The 16332-nt window shown below is 36.9% G+C and overlaps 1 protein-coding gene across 8 annotated transcripts in view; it reads left to right on the top strand.

Annotated features, from left to right (window-relative positions):
* ncor1 (nuclear receptor corepressor 1) overlaps window positions 1–16332 on the top strand; it is a 75021-nt gene that overhangs the window by 215 nt on the left and 58474 nt on the right. For 3 of the 8 annotated variants that reach the window (XM_044141353.1, XM_044141351.1, XM_044141349.1), the window contains exons 1-8: window positions 388–677; window positions 6191–6383; window positions 9934–10028; window positions 10166–10367; window positions 10499–10681; window positions 11271–11384; window positions 13622–13678; window positions 14750–14802. In XM_044141353.1, coding sequence (XP_043997288.1) covers window positions 6270–6383; window positions 9934–10028; window positions 10166–10367; window positions 10499–10681; window positions 11271–11384; window positions 13622–13678; window positions 14750–14802 — 818 coding nt within the window. In that variant the 5' untranslated portion in view covers window positions 388–677; window positions 6191–6269. Of the gene's footprint in view, window positions 1–387; window positions 678–6190; window positions 6384–9933; window positions 10029–10165; window positions 10368–10498; window positions 10682–11270; window positions 11385–13621; window positions 13679–14749; window positions 14803–16332 lie in introns of those variants that run through there. The other 5 variants (XM_044141352.1, XM_044141350.1, XM_044141346.1 and 2 more) reach the window with 3 other exon arrangements.

Raw genomic sequence — 16332 nt, 5'->3', positions numbered from 1 at the left:
GTGTAAGGATACAATACCAAACCATCAATGGTTCCGAGTGTAAATAAAGAATAAAAAGTGCATACATTTTACGGTTGTTTAAAAAACTCGCCTGTCAGCAAAAGTAACCATATAACACACTTGTCGCTATGTTTTAAATTACAATTAGAATTACTTTTTCATTTTACTTAACAAAAGCCTGAACAACCTTAAGAATAAAATTGTAACATAATTATGATTTTTAAAAACATCAGATGTACGTCAGTAAAATAAGAGTCTAGCTGTTGATATCTGTGGGTGTTTATTTTTAAAGTACCATTTTAAAAGCTCTTAGGCATTACCTTGTTTGAGGGGACGATTTTAGGTGTAACACTGTACTGTCCTTACAGATATGTAAAAAAAATTGGTTTGTAGTTTCAAAATATGAGCAAAAACTGAAAAGAGGCGCAACATTTTATGTTACTCTTAATTGAAACAACCGTTTCGTATGTATGTAGACATTTATTAAGTATTCTAAATTAAAATCTAGCAAAATCAATTGTTCGTCACTGTTAGGACGTCGACCGACAAATGCGGCGCAGCCTTTTAGTCTGCTTAGTCGTTCACAGCCCACAACCCGCGGATTTACAATCAACAATTCAAACAGATTTCTGCACGGGCTACATTTCTTTCCCGTTTCTACAAACTTCAAACATGGGGTGAGTACATATGGCCTACATGCAGCCAGTCAGCGACTGTACTTAATACACTATTTAAGCGACTCGCTGTACGCTGAAAATCTGCCTTGCAAGATGGCGACGTGGTTTAAGGTGAAATACAGGCTGGGCTAGCCAGCTAGCCACAACAACATCCTGATCGTCCTAATATGGTGTTAAAGTACGTTTAAAGCGCCCTAATATGAGTTGACATTTATTATTTTGTTCGTTTTTTGTAGACGCTCCCTGTTGTGTGAAAGCAGTCCCCTCCCCCCGTTATCATGATGTGGTATTAATCTAGTTGCAGTTAACTGTGTTATAATGTCGTTTTAAGTGACAGCAGAAACACAAGACAGTAGCAGCATTAACCTTATTTATTTATTTTTTTTGTTACACAAGACCTGCTCACTTTGCATGGAAACAGTCTGACGGAGCCATTGTGATATTGCACCCTTTTAATTCGACCTTAAGGCTTCACTGAGATAGATTTATGTTTACAACCCCAATATGCCTCAAATCCCTTCTGGAGCTGCAATTAAACTGATGGGGTGGAGGGTGAATGCCTGCAACTCATTTTTATTTCGTCCCATGTTGTATTTCAAAAGCGAAGGTAGAGAAAAAATTAAGTATCTGTAGAAATCCAGCTAAAAAAGTCCATAAAACAAAACAAAACAAGAAGTTAGAAATGAATAGCATGTTTTAGAAGACGTGATTGCCATGTAACTTAAAAAATGTAGGGGAAAATATATATTTCTATGTCCTGCTAAGCTGAAGAATTTCTTACTAAGGGGATGTGCTTTTAATAGAGATAAACAGGGATTAAATGTTGGGCTTGCAAACATTTCTAAAGTGCATAAATCTTTTTTCTTTCTTTCTAAATTGATGTTCAGTCTTCAGTCTGTATTTCGGTTGAATGTAGATATCTGACTATTACAGTAGAGATTGACCAGTGTAAAATTTAAATTGCATGAAAACCTTAATTAAAATTTACATTTTTTTAAATTTTATTTGAGGTATCACAATATTAACTAACTGTCTTTGTTAGAGATTGAAAAGTGTAATAATAGGCAGTTGACCTGCAGTGTGCTGCAACAGGTGGATGAGAAACAATGCGGTGCTACTTAATGCTCCATAGAGCTGCTTTCATACCTTTCTTATACAATAACACAGATAATCAGTTCATGCCTACTCCTTTTGTGATTTTCTTCTGCTCAGATTGTTTGTAGTTGCTTTTCTGTAGAACGTTGTAACATAAAAATTAATCCCTGAATCTGACTCACAGTGACAGTTGTTTTTAATAAACTGTCTGTGAGGCATTATCTGAGATTAAATTATCACCATAAGCATCATAAACAGCAAAATAAAAACACACTGTCAGTTTTTGCACAAAAAATTTAAAGCAGTAACACAGTTTCCCCCAGAAAACTTGCTAAGCCCGGTTCTACGGGCTGCTAGAGGAATCATCCAGTCGGCCGCCATGTTTTTGTGTTTAAAAATGTTTAAAGTTAACAGGAAATTGGAAAATATCACTTGATACTTATGTGTTATTGGAAGACTGGAAAATTAATACCTAAACACCTTCTATAAAGTCTACAAAAAGAGGCAATCATTAAATAAATGATACTAAGCCTGATGGTGCACAAGTAAAGCCTGGTGGTCCATCAGGTTTATAATACAATGTGGGAAACCCTGCAATAATATATAACATGACCTAATTGCATGTATTTACAAAAACAACAGCGACTACTCCTCTCCTTACTAACATGTTATAGTGATATAACATGTTATATCACTATATTATACTTATTATAGTGATATAACATGTTAGTAGTTATCTGTGCTAATCTCTTCTGCCATCATCTGTTGGGGTAGCAGCAGCAGAGCCAGTGACTTAAAAAAAACCCTCAACCAGCTGATTAAGAAGGCTGGTTCAGTTCTGAGTTCTACTCTAGAGATGACTGTACAAAGAAGGATGCGTCATAAAATGGAAAACATAATGGCCAACCCTGAACACTCTCTTAACAAGATGGAAATACACCAACAGAGTGTTCTGTCAGGAGATGTTTCCTGCCCACATCTATCACCATCTTCAACAACTCTGCAGAAATTTGGCTGGTTTTTGTTACCATGTTGAATTTCGCTTTGGAATTAATAAAGAGGAATAAAGGATAGAAACAAAAATACTTACATTTAGATGTCTTTTTCACAGAGTACTATGTCTTTTTGTTTAGCTCTACATATGGAATCACAAGTCTAGCAAGTGGCTACTAACTGGTTGGTTAGTTGGAGCTTTTTCCTTCAAACTGGTAACTAAACTTATTAAATCACAGTTCTTCCTGTTTCCGGTTCTTAAACTCTCACCCTAGCAACAAAAACCCAGTGTCATCCCAGCCTCATCAAGCTGCTGTTCCAGAGGAGCCGTTTTCATCAGAAGCTTAGAGGCAGGCTCAGCCAAACAAAACCTTGTGAGCGTCGTGGTTAAATCTCCAGAGTTTTATTTTCTTTCTGACAGGTCAAATTCAAACATAAAAATCTAGTAAAATCACAGCATTTCAAGGATAATACAGCTTGTGATTTGTATGTTCTTGTTGTTTTGTATGCCAGGACCTTACTTTTAACATCTTGACAGTGAGCAGCAATATGCAGGGGAGTTACTCTATGCTTTATACGTCTTGGGAAAAGGTATACTATTTTTAGTGTGACAAAAATCATGACAGGCGTTTGCGCCTTTAGTCGCCTATATTTGAAATATTGAAATGGGAATTGGGAAGAGAGAGAGAGACAGAGAGAGAGAGAAGATATGCTAGCGGTTTTGAAAAGTTTGAAGTCCTTGGTGTTCTTTGACATTAGTAACTGATCCATTCTAACTTGTAGAACATTCATACATGTTTCTTTGGGTCCAGAAAGAGCATATGTCATAAATTACCTATGGAAATCATTCTGGGGGATGTTGTGTCAATCACAAACATGCCTTTTGCTAAAGGCTCAGCCTTTATAGTCCATGTTAATAGTTTGACCAAATCATCTCAGGATATTAGAGTGTTTATCACACTTATTCTTCATTTTTTATGTAATTGTAAACTGATAACAGACTTTGGGTCAGATAAAACAGCATTTTATTTTAGGGCTGAAACGATTAATCGGCATTAACGGATTATTGAAATAATCGTCAACTAATTTAGTAATCGATTAATCGCTTAATGGAGTAGACAGACTCATAAAAGGACATTTGGAGAACAAAACAATATACTTGGAGCATTAAATAAGCCAGAAATGTCTAAAGCATATGTACATTCTGCATTTAAGATAAAAAAAAAAACAACCTTTGCTAGTAAATATGTTCTACCTCAAACTACTCAAGTGGCAAAGTTTTAGCTTCACCAGGTACAGTTTATGTTAAAAAAAATTCTGCTAGGCACATTTTGGTATTAATCTGTAGTCCAAATATAATATATAGTATAAATTAACCCCACACAGTCTTGATAGGTCAAGCAAAAAGGGCTTTTAGAAGTAGTACTATCTTTTGCTACTAAAGATCACGGCTGCATTAAAGCAATGCTGTTCTTCCATTTTGGGTAATAAAATGTTTATTTTCATATTTAAAAAAGGAATTAAATTGTTAATTTGCATCCTATGTATTTCTAATACCATATAAAATTCCTTACGTGATAAATCTTCTGAATGTACCAAGTGTTTTTATCCAGTTAATCAATGACAGAATTAATTGTTACTTGTACCTGCATTTTATTTTTTTATGTTGTAAAGTTCAACTCCTTCATGTCAATGGCACGAAACTTGGAAAGTTTTTTTTTTTTTTTTTTAGCGCTGTCACATTTGCGCTCCTTTTAAGGTTTTCGATACAGATTACATTGTCAATTTTACGAGCTGAATGATCTCTTAAAATGCTTCAACTGATTAAAAACACATCTGCACTGACATTTTTAAAGCTGTTCCTTAAGAACGTGGGATGATCAGGGTAAAGACAGTTAGCTGAAGAGTTTCTTTGTTCTTCTGTGCCTCAGACGATTGCTGTGCCTGCACTGTCCCTGACTCCACAGTAGGACTGTTGTAAACGAATATTTTAGTAATTGTGTAATCTACCGATTATTCTTAAGATTAATCGAGTAATTGGATAAAATAAAACATTGGTAAATCTAACATAACTGCAGGATTACTATCGCATATCAACCTCAGTCCGATTTTTCTCTTTTGAGCTAACAATAGCTTTTCTGTAGTTTAGAAAATTAACCTGTCATAATAATAGCTCACTTTCTAAGTTAACCTGAAGAAAAGTTATACAAAAATCTGAAATTATATTCAATTTAATAATAAAGGCACAGGCTCACAAATACGCTTATAAAAATGTCTGTATTCCTCACTGAAGATGAATTCACAATTTCCTTGCTACATTTCAAAGGTAGATAATGGAGATTTGGCATTTATGAGTGTATTTACTAAAGGACAGTGTGACGTATTTTGACATTTGTTAACTAGCGCTAAACATTGAGATTCATATTTTCAGCTTTTTGAATGTAAAAATCTAATTTGTGGACACGTTGCATCTCAAAAAGGCTAAATTATTATGTTGTTTTTTACTTATAAAGTCGATTTTTTTGGTTTGTTTGTAATATTTTAAAATAGTCTCTAACCTTACTGTAAATGCTGCAAAGAAGAGGCTATCCTGTATTAGCGGGTCAGCGCTTTAAGGATTTTATGACCTGTTTGACAACAGTACTATCAAATATGTGTACCTTGTAAAAACTGTGTTAAAGGTGTAGTTTCTCTGTTTTTTGTAATGGTTCATTCATAACTCCTGAACTTTTAACTAGATGTGTAAAGATCAACATTTTGTGACTGTTTTCTGGTTTAACACAAAGCTTTGGCAACTTTGGCCCAATTTCAACCATTTCCTTTTCGTTTTTGTAAGCTATAAGACTACGTATATTTTTTTTATTTATTTCAAACAAGATTTTAAAAATAAAGAAAAATAGGACAAGTGAAAACATAAGCATATATAACCAAGAACTAAAAGAACTGACTTACTGCTACTTTTTTGTTTGAAAAGAAGTAGGGATAAGGAGACACTTATTTAATCCTACCCCTCATCGCAGTTTAATGAAATATATCACTTACTGACTCGGTAATTATCAGAATTTTGTAATTTTGTAAATGAGCCCTGCATTTAGGGAGCACAAATAGGAGAAGAGCAGGGAACGTCCCAAACAAAAATCATACAGCACATCTCGAAAGGCAAATGTTCCTGCTTAGAGTCACTAAATACAGCAAATGTGATCGATCAGATGCAAAATTTGCGATAAATGACTGCGTTTGCAATCGCAGCTTCTTGGGAGGAGTATACAAGCCAAGAATAAAACAAAGCAACCGTTTTCTACTCTGTCAAACCTTCCTGCTATCTGCTGAGCGTCTTGCTCTCTTTCAGATCAGTTCAGGTATTTTACTTACCTGCTCCAAAGTCTAAAATGCACCATGTTTTCTTGCCACATTCCTGTGTGCAGGTGGTTCGTGTCTCCAAACATGGTGTAGCCAAACTTTCCGTTTTGTGAGGCAGCAGCAGCCCGCCAGCACCAAACCAGGATGTCCAGCAGCTCCGGCTACCCCCCCAGCCAGGGGTCGTTCAGCAGCGAGCAGAGCCGATACCCACCACACTCTGGTGTCCAGTACACCTTCACCGGATCGCGCCACCAACAGGTAAAACTATTCAGTAAAGCCACTTCCTCTCCTCCTTTACTAGATTGGCATCTTTTAGAGTTTATTTCAAAGGTTTTAACGCCTTTATGGTTTAACACAAAGCTTTGACAGCTTTGGCCCAATTTTAACCGTTTCCTTTCTGTTTTTGTAAGCTATAAGACTATAGTTTATAGCTTATAATTTAAGATATATTATAAGCAGATTAAGTTTATAATATAAGCTTAATCTGGTCTCCTGCAGCCTCCAGGCAGCCAATCAGGAAGGTGTGCCCTCACAGCTGAACCTTCATAACAAAAAGAAGCCTGCACAGCCTCAAGAGACCAGGGGCCGATGAATAAAACCCAATAAAATTAAATCAGAGCAACAAAAACATATTTTTCCAGAGTGAAACGTGGAATCTCATTACCAAAGGCATTATGCATTATTTGAGTTTCTAACTGTATTTTCAGCAACTGTACGACTATAGTTTCTAGTTTTGCTAAAACAAAGCAGAAGTGATACCAAATACTAAAAGTGAAAAGTATGAAATTAATTCTAAACACAAACAAATATTTTCTTTCTTCAGTTGTGACGTGAGCAACGTGAGTGTGATGCTAAAAAACCCCTCACATTTCCCTCCTACATTTTAATGGTAGATAATGGAGATTTGGCATTTATAAGTGTTTTTATAAAAAGACAGTGTTGCGTATTTTGACATTTGTTAACTAGAACTCAACATTGAGATTTATATTCTCAGCTTTATGAATGTAAAAATCTTAGTTTGTGGACACGTTGCATCTCAAAAAGGCTAAATTATTATGTTGTTTCTGCTTTCAGCAACTTTTGAGACAATTTGACATACTTATTTATTTTCTAGTAACTCATTTTGAGACAGTTTGGTCCAAAAATGTTCAGTTCTGCTCTGATGGCTCATTTCTCCTTGTTGACTAAAGAGCAAGCAGCAGCATTGGAAGCGTATCGGACTGATCTGGATGCACATGCGTGGCCTTGTTCTGGTGCTTCCGTCCTCAGTCGGAGGAAATGTTCTCTCAGAGAGAAAGAGAAAGGAAAACATGTCACTTTCTTTCTTGAGTTTAAATCTAAAAGGAAGTAACTGAATTTGATGATTATTGTCATTTTAGAACTTAATAGTCTCAAGAATAATAAAAAAATACAAAGATGAGCAAAAGGTAGAGTATAAATGAGTGACACAGCCTGCAGCTGGTTTTTATCACTTCCTGTTTATTTTTTCCTTATTTCCTTTCACTTAAAGTTTTTTTTTTGACATGTTAGGTTGGTGTCTACAAACAGTGTGGCTCATAGACAACAATTAGCTCAATTTGAATTTTTATATTCCATCCTGGTGAGAGACATTTTCTGATGCAGCCATATTAATATATTTTTTGTATATTATTCTTTTAAATGAAATTAAACAGAGAAACTTAAAAAAAAAATATATATATATTGGATCCATTTTTTTTTGGACTTCATCCTTCTTGGAATCTCTTTTTCACAGAAAAGTATTGGCTGAAAAATTCCAGGCATTTGATTGTTTGCTTAAATCCAGGAGAGGGTAGGGATTTCTGAATAATTCCCGAAAACAGATTTTTATTTGGCAGTCGCACTGTGCTGATAACATTAAAGGTGTAACTTGTTCTGCACTGTTAGCCTTTTTTTAAAAAAAAAAAAAAAAAAAATAACCAGTTAAAGTCTTATTTAAAAAAACAAAACAAAAAAAACAACAACAATATGTTGTGAATTTTTTAAGTCGAACCTCTAAATGTAGTCAGCATTACTTTTCCATTCAGAGTGACCGACTGACCGAGGAGTTAATTGGGAATTATTGCTTTTATGGGATAATAAACAGCAGGCAGCTTACAGGAAATGACTGGGTGGGGTTAAAGGTCCCATGTTTCAGACAAAATACACAAGTGACTTGCAAAACTCTTTGTAGCAAAAATGTTACCTCAGGACATAGTCTTGTAGGTAAAAATAAAGTCTGAGGATTTATTTGTTTTTCTTTGCTTTTTACCACAAATGTTCTGCAGTGCTGAATGATTTCACTGCAAGCAGCCAGAGGTTGCTATGGAATTCTTGTAATGTCAAAACCTAAGAAAAGCAGGGTATTGAAAAGAAGAAACTAATATGTTTAATATGATCCAAATTATTTTATTTAAAGCAGAGAATTGACAGTTTTTCCTATTTCAGCTGAAATAGAATATATATTTTTGCTTGTAGTAATAATGTGACTTGCTTTTCTAGTTACTCCTGGCACGCTGCACAATGTTGCTTCAGACAGATCAGATAGAAATAGGAGTGTAGCCCTAAGTAGGAGGAAAATTTAAGAGGTAAATGCACCTGTTGTCAGAGCGGCACTCTGAAAACATGACGCAGTAAAGCAGTCGGCTGCTTTACAAGCATGCTACTTGTAGCGTGCTATCTGTAGCGTTAAACAGCTTTTCTTTTTTTTTTAAGAATTGGAGCCTCTTTGAATAAAATACTTCAGGACTCCTTTTTGCGGCCTCTATGTGTTCTGTGACGTGACCAAAGTGGTTAAAGTCAGCTGAGGTTAGACATAACTCTGATCAGCTGACTTGTAGAGAGGTAAGCCCTGTTTGCAGGTCAAGAGAGTGATGACTTTTTTTTTTTTTTTGCTCCTCCTCAGCCAATCGCAAGATTTGAAAGCGTAAACAAGACATAGAAATGACTTTTAATGATAAGGGTAAGAATGCGCGATGGCGTTCGCACCAGCCCTGTTTAGTTCACTTTAATCAAACTAGTTCGTTTGGCTATAAAGTTTGGTTCATTTGGGGAGGTGTGAATGTGCAATCGAACAACCATGCGGACCAAAAAAGTGAACTCTGGTCCACCTAGGGAACAGTTCGTAGAAGTGAAGTCTTATGTGGTTTGAATGCATATGTGCCCAGAGAGCTTTTTGGGTAAAAACAACCAAAACAAAAGTACAGAGAGAAATGACTCATGTTTTTTTTAATCAAAGACAAAAGAGAAATCCTCTAACCTCTCCATTTATGATTAGATTTTTGAAGAAGGAAGTTGTTCTCAATAGGGTTTTGTGTCGTTTCTTTCAGTGGTTGGAGGCGGTGAACAAATTTTGCTTTGCTTCTGAAAGCTCACAACTATCCTGCTTTACTTTGTTTTGTAAAGGACCAGAAGGAGCTCGCAGGAGACTCATCTTTGTGCGTTTATAACAAAAATTTTTTTGTAAGAAAACAAGTTGGTTTTTGTAAAATAGGGAAACATGTAGTGGCCCTCTTGTAGCTACTGAAGGTGGGGGAGCAGCTTATCTATGTTACTCTATGCTATTACAGCTAGAGAAAACTCCAGTGACTCCTGCACTCTGTTTGACATTTCATTAAAACAACTTTCAAACGTAGCAATAGTTCGATGGGAAATTTGAAGAGTTTAAACTGCAATTGTTCATTTTGCAGGAATTCATGTTTTTTTTTTTGTGGGGAGACTCCTCCATTTAAAAAAAAGGGTTATTTTTGCTATTCTGGTCTTCACCAGATTGCTTTCTAAGTCTTCTGTTTCCTTCCTCTTCCTCCTGAAGGATTTCCCCGTCCCAGACTACCGCACTCACATGCAGGATCCACAGGGCCGCAGACGGCTGTCCTTGCTCTCCGAGTTCCACCCCGGAGCCGAAAGGTGCTCTCACCTCGTCACCTAAGCATCAGATTTTCTTTCAATTGCTGCTGGATCTTTGCAGATTTGTTCATATTTTTACCAACAATTTGTGGTGAACCGTTCTCCAAATACGTTTCATGTCTGCTTTTGTACTTCAGGCCTCCGGAGAGGCGTTACGAGCAGCAGTATCACTCCATCACAGCGCAGGCAGAGCACGAGGCCCTGGAGGCCAAACGCCCTCGCATGGAGACCGTTGCCGAGGCCCATATCAACCGCACCCCTCCCACTGCTGGGGGTATCGTGCTGCCCATGCCCCACACTGTACAGGACAGCTTAAGAGCCACTGTTGAAGTCAAAAAGGTGGGGCCTTATTGTTTTAGCTTGTCCTTCTCTTCCCTCTCTGCTGAATCTAGGTTTTATAACTTTACTCGGTTACTGGTAGAAAATCAAGCCTGACTGTTCACGCTTTTCAAACAAATTTTGTTCATCAGGAGTCTCCGTTCACCATCAAGGTGGAGTCACCGTCGCCGGGAGGACCTGCGCTGCACATGGGGGAAGAGCAGGACACGTCGCCCTCCAAGCTGTCCAAGGAGGAGCTGATTCAGAGCATGGACCGCGTGGACAGGGAGATTGCGAAAGTGGAACAGCAGATTTCCAAGCTGAAGAAAAAGCAGGTGGGGGTAAAGTGAGCCAGGCGTTTTGTCACTGAGCAAGGCTGGAAAACAAAGTTTGTTGTATAAGAAACCTTGGCCTTAATGAAATGTTTCATAATGATCCCATTCAGAGAAAAAAAAAAAAAAAAAGCTTGTTTCCAGTGGCAGTAAAACAAAACAAGACAGCCATGCTTTGTAAATCACCAGAGTTTTAGGTAACAAAATAGTGAAATTTACATTCTGTCCTAATTCTTAATAATATTTTTTTTTGTCTATACACAATATATTACTGTATTTAATTAAAAGTCCTAAAGGTTGTTTGTGATAGCTGGCCACACAGTACCTAATTAAGTTAATGTGTATACAGTTAATATCACTGTATACAAAATGAATGAACTGCTGGGACTCCATTGAGCATCAGTTGATTATTGAGGCGGCATTCAGGTGCTTTATGCTGTTTCACGTAAAAGAAAAAAAAAAAAAAATGAAGATAAATACTGAAATTCCAAAGTTGCAACATATGGAAACGTGTGACTGTGTCATTTTTATTTAACATTTTTTTGTATTAAGCTGTTTGGTCTGAAATTCTCATCTCGACATTGTCTCCTAGCAACAACTCGAGGAAGAAGCAGCGAAGCCCGTGGAGCCAGAAAAGCCAGTGACCCCTCCTCCGGTGGAGCACAAGCACCGCAGCATCGTTCAGATCATCTACGATGAGAACAGGGTACGTCCTCCGAACGCATCTCTGATGGAGTTATTCAGTTTTCCTGTCTCGGCTGCAGCCACCCATAAAGCTAATTTGCCTGTTTTTAACTGGGATCACAACATTTCTTCTCGCTCCTTGCAGCAGACGGGCTGTAACCGTCTCTTTAAATTCAGTTTTTCTCCATTCTGCCTGTTTCTCTTTTGAAATGAAGCATTTGCTTTGAACCACTGTGGTGCTGTATTAAGTTGCTTCCACAATAAAATGAACATTTCTTTCTGCTTCTTGTTCACACATCCTGACCACAAAACAGGACTGGATTTTGATTCTCAGAACAATGATTCAACTGTATCCACTGTTGCTGGACTGTTGTTTCTTTTTATTAATTTGGCTGCAATGGAAGAGAGTTGGGATGTGTTTTCAATGGAATCTTTAAAAGATTTGACCATTAAACCTATTAAAAATCACTTAAAATTACCTTTTAAAATGTGGCGTCCAATCTTTTTGTCACCCCGGTCAAAGTTTTCAGCGCAAAAAAAAACAACAAAAAAAACAAAACTGTTTTATTCTTTTTTATCTACTCCGCAATAAACTAAGCATGAACTATTCCATTTAAACAAATTTAGCTTTTTACTTTGGGCTCGACTAAAGAAAATGAAGTAATATTTTGTCTTTTAGTAGTGATTAAAAAACAGGGTCTTTGTTTGAAAAACACCTGCTGTATTTAATCAAGTTTTAATAGAGAAACTAACATCAGGCTTTGGTTCACAAAGGTCTATTTTAGAGAGTAAAGCAACGAGTAGATGTTGTCGTAGTTACCATGGAAATAAAAGGAAACCTGAAACTTTTCCTGCAAAAACTACTTTATTCTGGAAGTGGACACTTTAAAATGTTCCAATTTAATAGAGCCTAGAATATAATTGACTATATGCAAAGCTTACAAAAGCTGCACACAGACACGGTTCAACATGAAATACATAAACTATAAATTTGGTTTATTTAAAAAGAAAACTAAACAAATATTGAAAACAACTGTACTTCAGTTCGAGGGATTCGAATAGTTGAGAGGCATTCAAACAGTTTTTCACTCAAAATAAAAAAAAAAAAATGTATAGACATTTTTGCTAGATAAATACGATAAGGTGTGATTGTTTTCTTTTGGATTTGTCTACAGATTCAGCTGGAATTCTGTGGAGATGAGTTTAGGAAAATATACAACAAAGATTCTGCTGTTTTGATTTTGATAATTGCTGTACTTATTAAAAAAAAAGTGAATGCATAATAAGGTTATGTGTCCTACAATTTTGTGTTCTTGCCTCTAGCAAGAATTTTAATGTTGTTTATTCGTGTTTTTGCTTTTTTAATTTTATTTTTTGTCAGCAATGTGTGTTTTTCTTTTAACTGAAAAACTTGTATATTGAAACGTTAAAAAAAGACAGAGGAGGGGAAAGACGATAGCAGTCGGGCGACCGCAAAAAAAATCAGTCCAGGTGCCACAAATGGCCCCCTGGCCTCACTTGAACAGCGTCGGCCTAAAGGAACTGCGTTTCATGGAGTTGGAAAACCATTTCTGTGGGGGTCACTGCGGTTCATGGCTGGGAGACGGGGTTGTGGTTGGAGACTGCTGAGACTCTTTCTCCTACTCAGTCAACCATTAACCCTAGAGGATGTGAAGGCGCTCGCTCATGCCAGTTAGTCTGGCAGCTGCGCTTGTTTGTCCCGTCTGTAGATGAGCTCGGGAAATTACACACTGAGTCATTATTCTCCTAATGATCTTGTCTCAGCTAAAAATCTGCTCTGACCTTGGAAGAGTCTCTTGCCAGCTTCCATAATTATTTTCTTGCGTCACCATTTTTTGCTCTTTTCCCCCTTGCAGCCCTGCTAGCTGGTGACTTGCAGGGCCTTAGACTTTTCAACTTGTTGACATGTCGCAGCTATCAATATTGGTGTATTTAATTAGGATTTTTACTATTGGGGTCTGCAACCTGCGGTTCAGGAGACAGAAATGGCTCATTGGATCTTCCAAAATGGCTCTTAAGAACTTTGGCTAAAACTAGCGAAGAACCAACGAATGTTTCTAAACTTTATGTAGCTTTGGAGAGTTTCTCAATATTTTGTGGTGCCCTTGTAACAATGATGAAAGTGAGGATTTTTATTTTAATTAGGACACCAATCGCACAAAAAGTGTCCTTTGTATCACTAAACTGTTCACAGTAACTCATTAAGCGTCTGTTGTGATGTCAATGGTTTCTTTTCAGAAAAAAGCTGAGGAGGCCCATAAAATATTGGAAGGTCTTGGCCCCAAAGTTGAGCTGGTATGTTGATTAATTGTGATTATTTTATGGATTTTTTTTCTTTAGAATTAAGCATCTTAAACGAATAGAGATGCACCAATTCAAATTTTGTTTAGACCATTTTTGAGGTGGGTATGGTAGCACTACTGCAACATATTTTTTCTCAAGTAAAGGTAAAATGTAGCCGTCCGAGAAATTACTCAAGAGTAAGAAAAATATCTGATAAAAAAGCTGCTCAAGTGATGAGTGATTAAAAAAAAAAAATCAATCATTTAATGTTAAAACATTATATCTTGAGTCGGCTTAAAATGTAAAGTTATTTTGGCATTTTAAGAACCAAAATAAATAACATAATTACAAAATATCCAAGAATTGTACTTGAATAAAACTAGTGGCACTTCAAAATAAAATTACTCAAATAAAAGTAAAAAATACAGCAAAATAAACCTACTCATACAAGGAAATAGTTTCTAAAATATTACTTAAGTAGATGTAACTAGTTTTTATACAACTCTGTGATTTTTACTGCGTCCCGATTCTGTTTAAAAATGGAAGATGTAAATAAGGACGGCATTTAATTCTGGCCTTACAGCAATGAGTGGTGCTTAGTTACATGCATGGAAAACACACTTTTACTGATATGTTACTTCAAAGACAAAATGTTGTGTATATTTGTATGATGAAACGATGTTCCAAGATGTGAAGGATAAAACCTCCTTTTACCCTTCTTGCTATCTGTTAAAAATCTTGCTCTCTCTTTCAATTCAAATGATATTCAGACATGTTTGGAAACGTCAAAAAGACTTTCTCACGCATCTTTTCTTCCTCCATCATGTCCAGACACCTCGCCGCCTAACATTTTGTCAGCGTCCAACATATGTTGTCGTTAGCAGAAGCTAGTAGAGGCTCAAATACGACTCATTTATTGAGAAGTTTCCGTTTGGCTTCGCCGGTCAGGGTCCTTCAAGCTAAAAATGATCTAATTTCAGTCACTAGCAGATTTCTTGGTGTGTCCCTAATACTAATGCACAAGGATGACATATCGCACAGCAACCATAATAATTATTTTTTGCTTCTTCTTCTTTTTATTAGCCTTTGTACAACCAGCCGTCAGACACAAAGGTGTACCACGACAACATCAAAACGTGAGTATCTGTTTTTAGCGTGCAGACGCTCGCCACGGAAACCGTTCAACTCCGACCCGAGGTCTCATAAACCTCTCTGATAATTCAGTCTAATCTGATTGCTGAGTCACCTGGCTGACTTACTGCTCACACCAAGGAGAGAGGCTGTGAGAGGAAGCGACAAAGTGTGTGTGCACTTGTGTGTGTTCAGAATAGGTTGCATGAGGGGTTGAAGGCTGTGTCATCTGGAACAACAAAAAAAAAAGACCTCTTATCAGCGTGTACCACGAGAGCGACCCATCTGGCTCGGCCTTTTATCAGAACAGAGAGCAATTTTATGTGAACCAAGTGAACAGGCCATGCTCTCAGGGTCAACGGCCTCACTGTCTCCCACCCCACACACACACACACACACACACACACCACCAGCATTTGTAAACAGAAGAGTTCCCGGTATTTTGTATGTGTCACTCTTTAAGCACAAATCATTGCTGGATGGATTACTGGAAAGATTCAGAAATGCCTTTTTTTTTTTTAAAGGTACCTGCCAAACACAGACATAACATGTTTATAGGAGACTTTTTAACTTTTATGTGCTTAAAATCCTTCAACATGTTTGAATCTCAATGAGATGTTTTCCAAAGTTTAGAAAGTGCTTGATTTCTGTATGAAATCCTACAGAGTGCTGGATATGCAAACTCCACAGTTTTGTAATAAAATGCAATCTAAGGTTTGATTAAAAGCCTAAATCTGGAAAATGTTATTTATAGTTAAAACCAGACATGTTATTAAACCTAATAAAAAAAGACATGGATGCATTTCCTTTCACCGTCTGAAGTTAAATCAGATTTAACTTTTCTTGTTTTAGATGAGCTAAAATTAGCTAAATTATTTGTATTTGTTAAATGCCAGAAAACGTACCGAAAACATTTTTTAGAGATTTCTTTCTGACTTTTTTTTTATTTTATATTTTCACAATAAATTTGCGCAGGATGGTAATTTATCTTCAGACAGTTAGTTTGGATTGTTTCAGTGTGATAATTCCCAGTGGCTCAATAACTTATTTATGTGTGTAATTGAAATAAAGGGTGGTTTATGTTTTCTATTGAAATTGGAGGATTTATTGTTATAAGGCGGCGGTTTTCAAAGTGTGGTAGCGCCTCCTGGGGGCGCCAGCACGTTAGGGGAGCGCGTGCGAGGAAAAATAAACCGGAAAAGCTATCTGCTTGCTGTCTACTGATGTGAGAGAAACGTCTTTTACGCACCCGATCAACTCTGTGGATTTAGGAAAAAGTTGGTACTGTGGGGTGCGCGTGTGGAGCGGGGATCAGTGGAAATGTTTCCCACCTTAGAGGATGTTTTGGCCAGTGATGTCAGTAACGTTACTGACGTCGGACCACTTTTTTCAGTAACGAGTAATCTAACGCGTTGCTATTTCAAATCCAGTAGTCAGACTACAGTTACTTATCAAAATCATTTTTGCGTTACTATCTTCTTTTGTTATTTAATCGTATTTCCTCTACTCGTCTTGTCGAGTGACCGACGTCTCTA

The sequence above is a fragment of the Gambusia affinis genome, linkage group LG15 (genome assembly GCF_019740435.1).
Source record: "Gambusia affinis linkage group LG15, SWU_Gaff_1.0, whole genome shotgun sequence".
In the NCBI taxonomy this organism is placed as follows: Eukaryota; Metazoa; Chordata; class Actinopteri; order Cyprinodontiformes; family Poeciliidae; genus Gambusia; species Gambusia affinis.
Note: the sequence above shows the minus strand (reverse complement) of the source record. Positions and strands in the feature narration are given on the sequence as shown.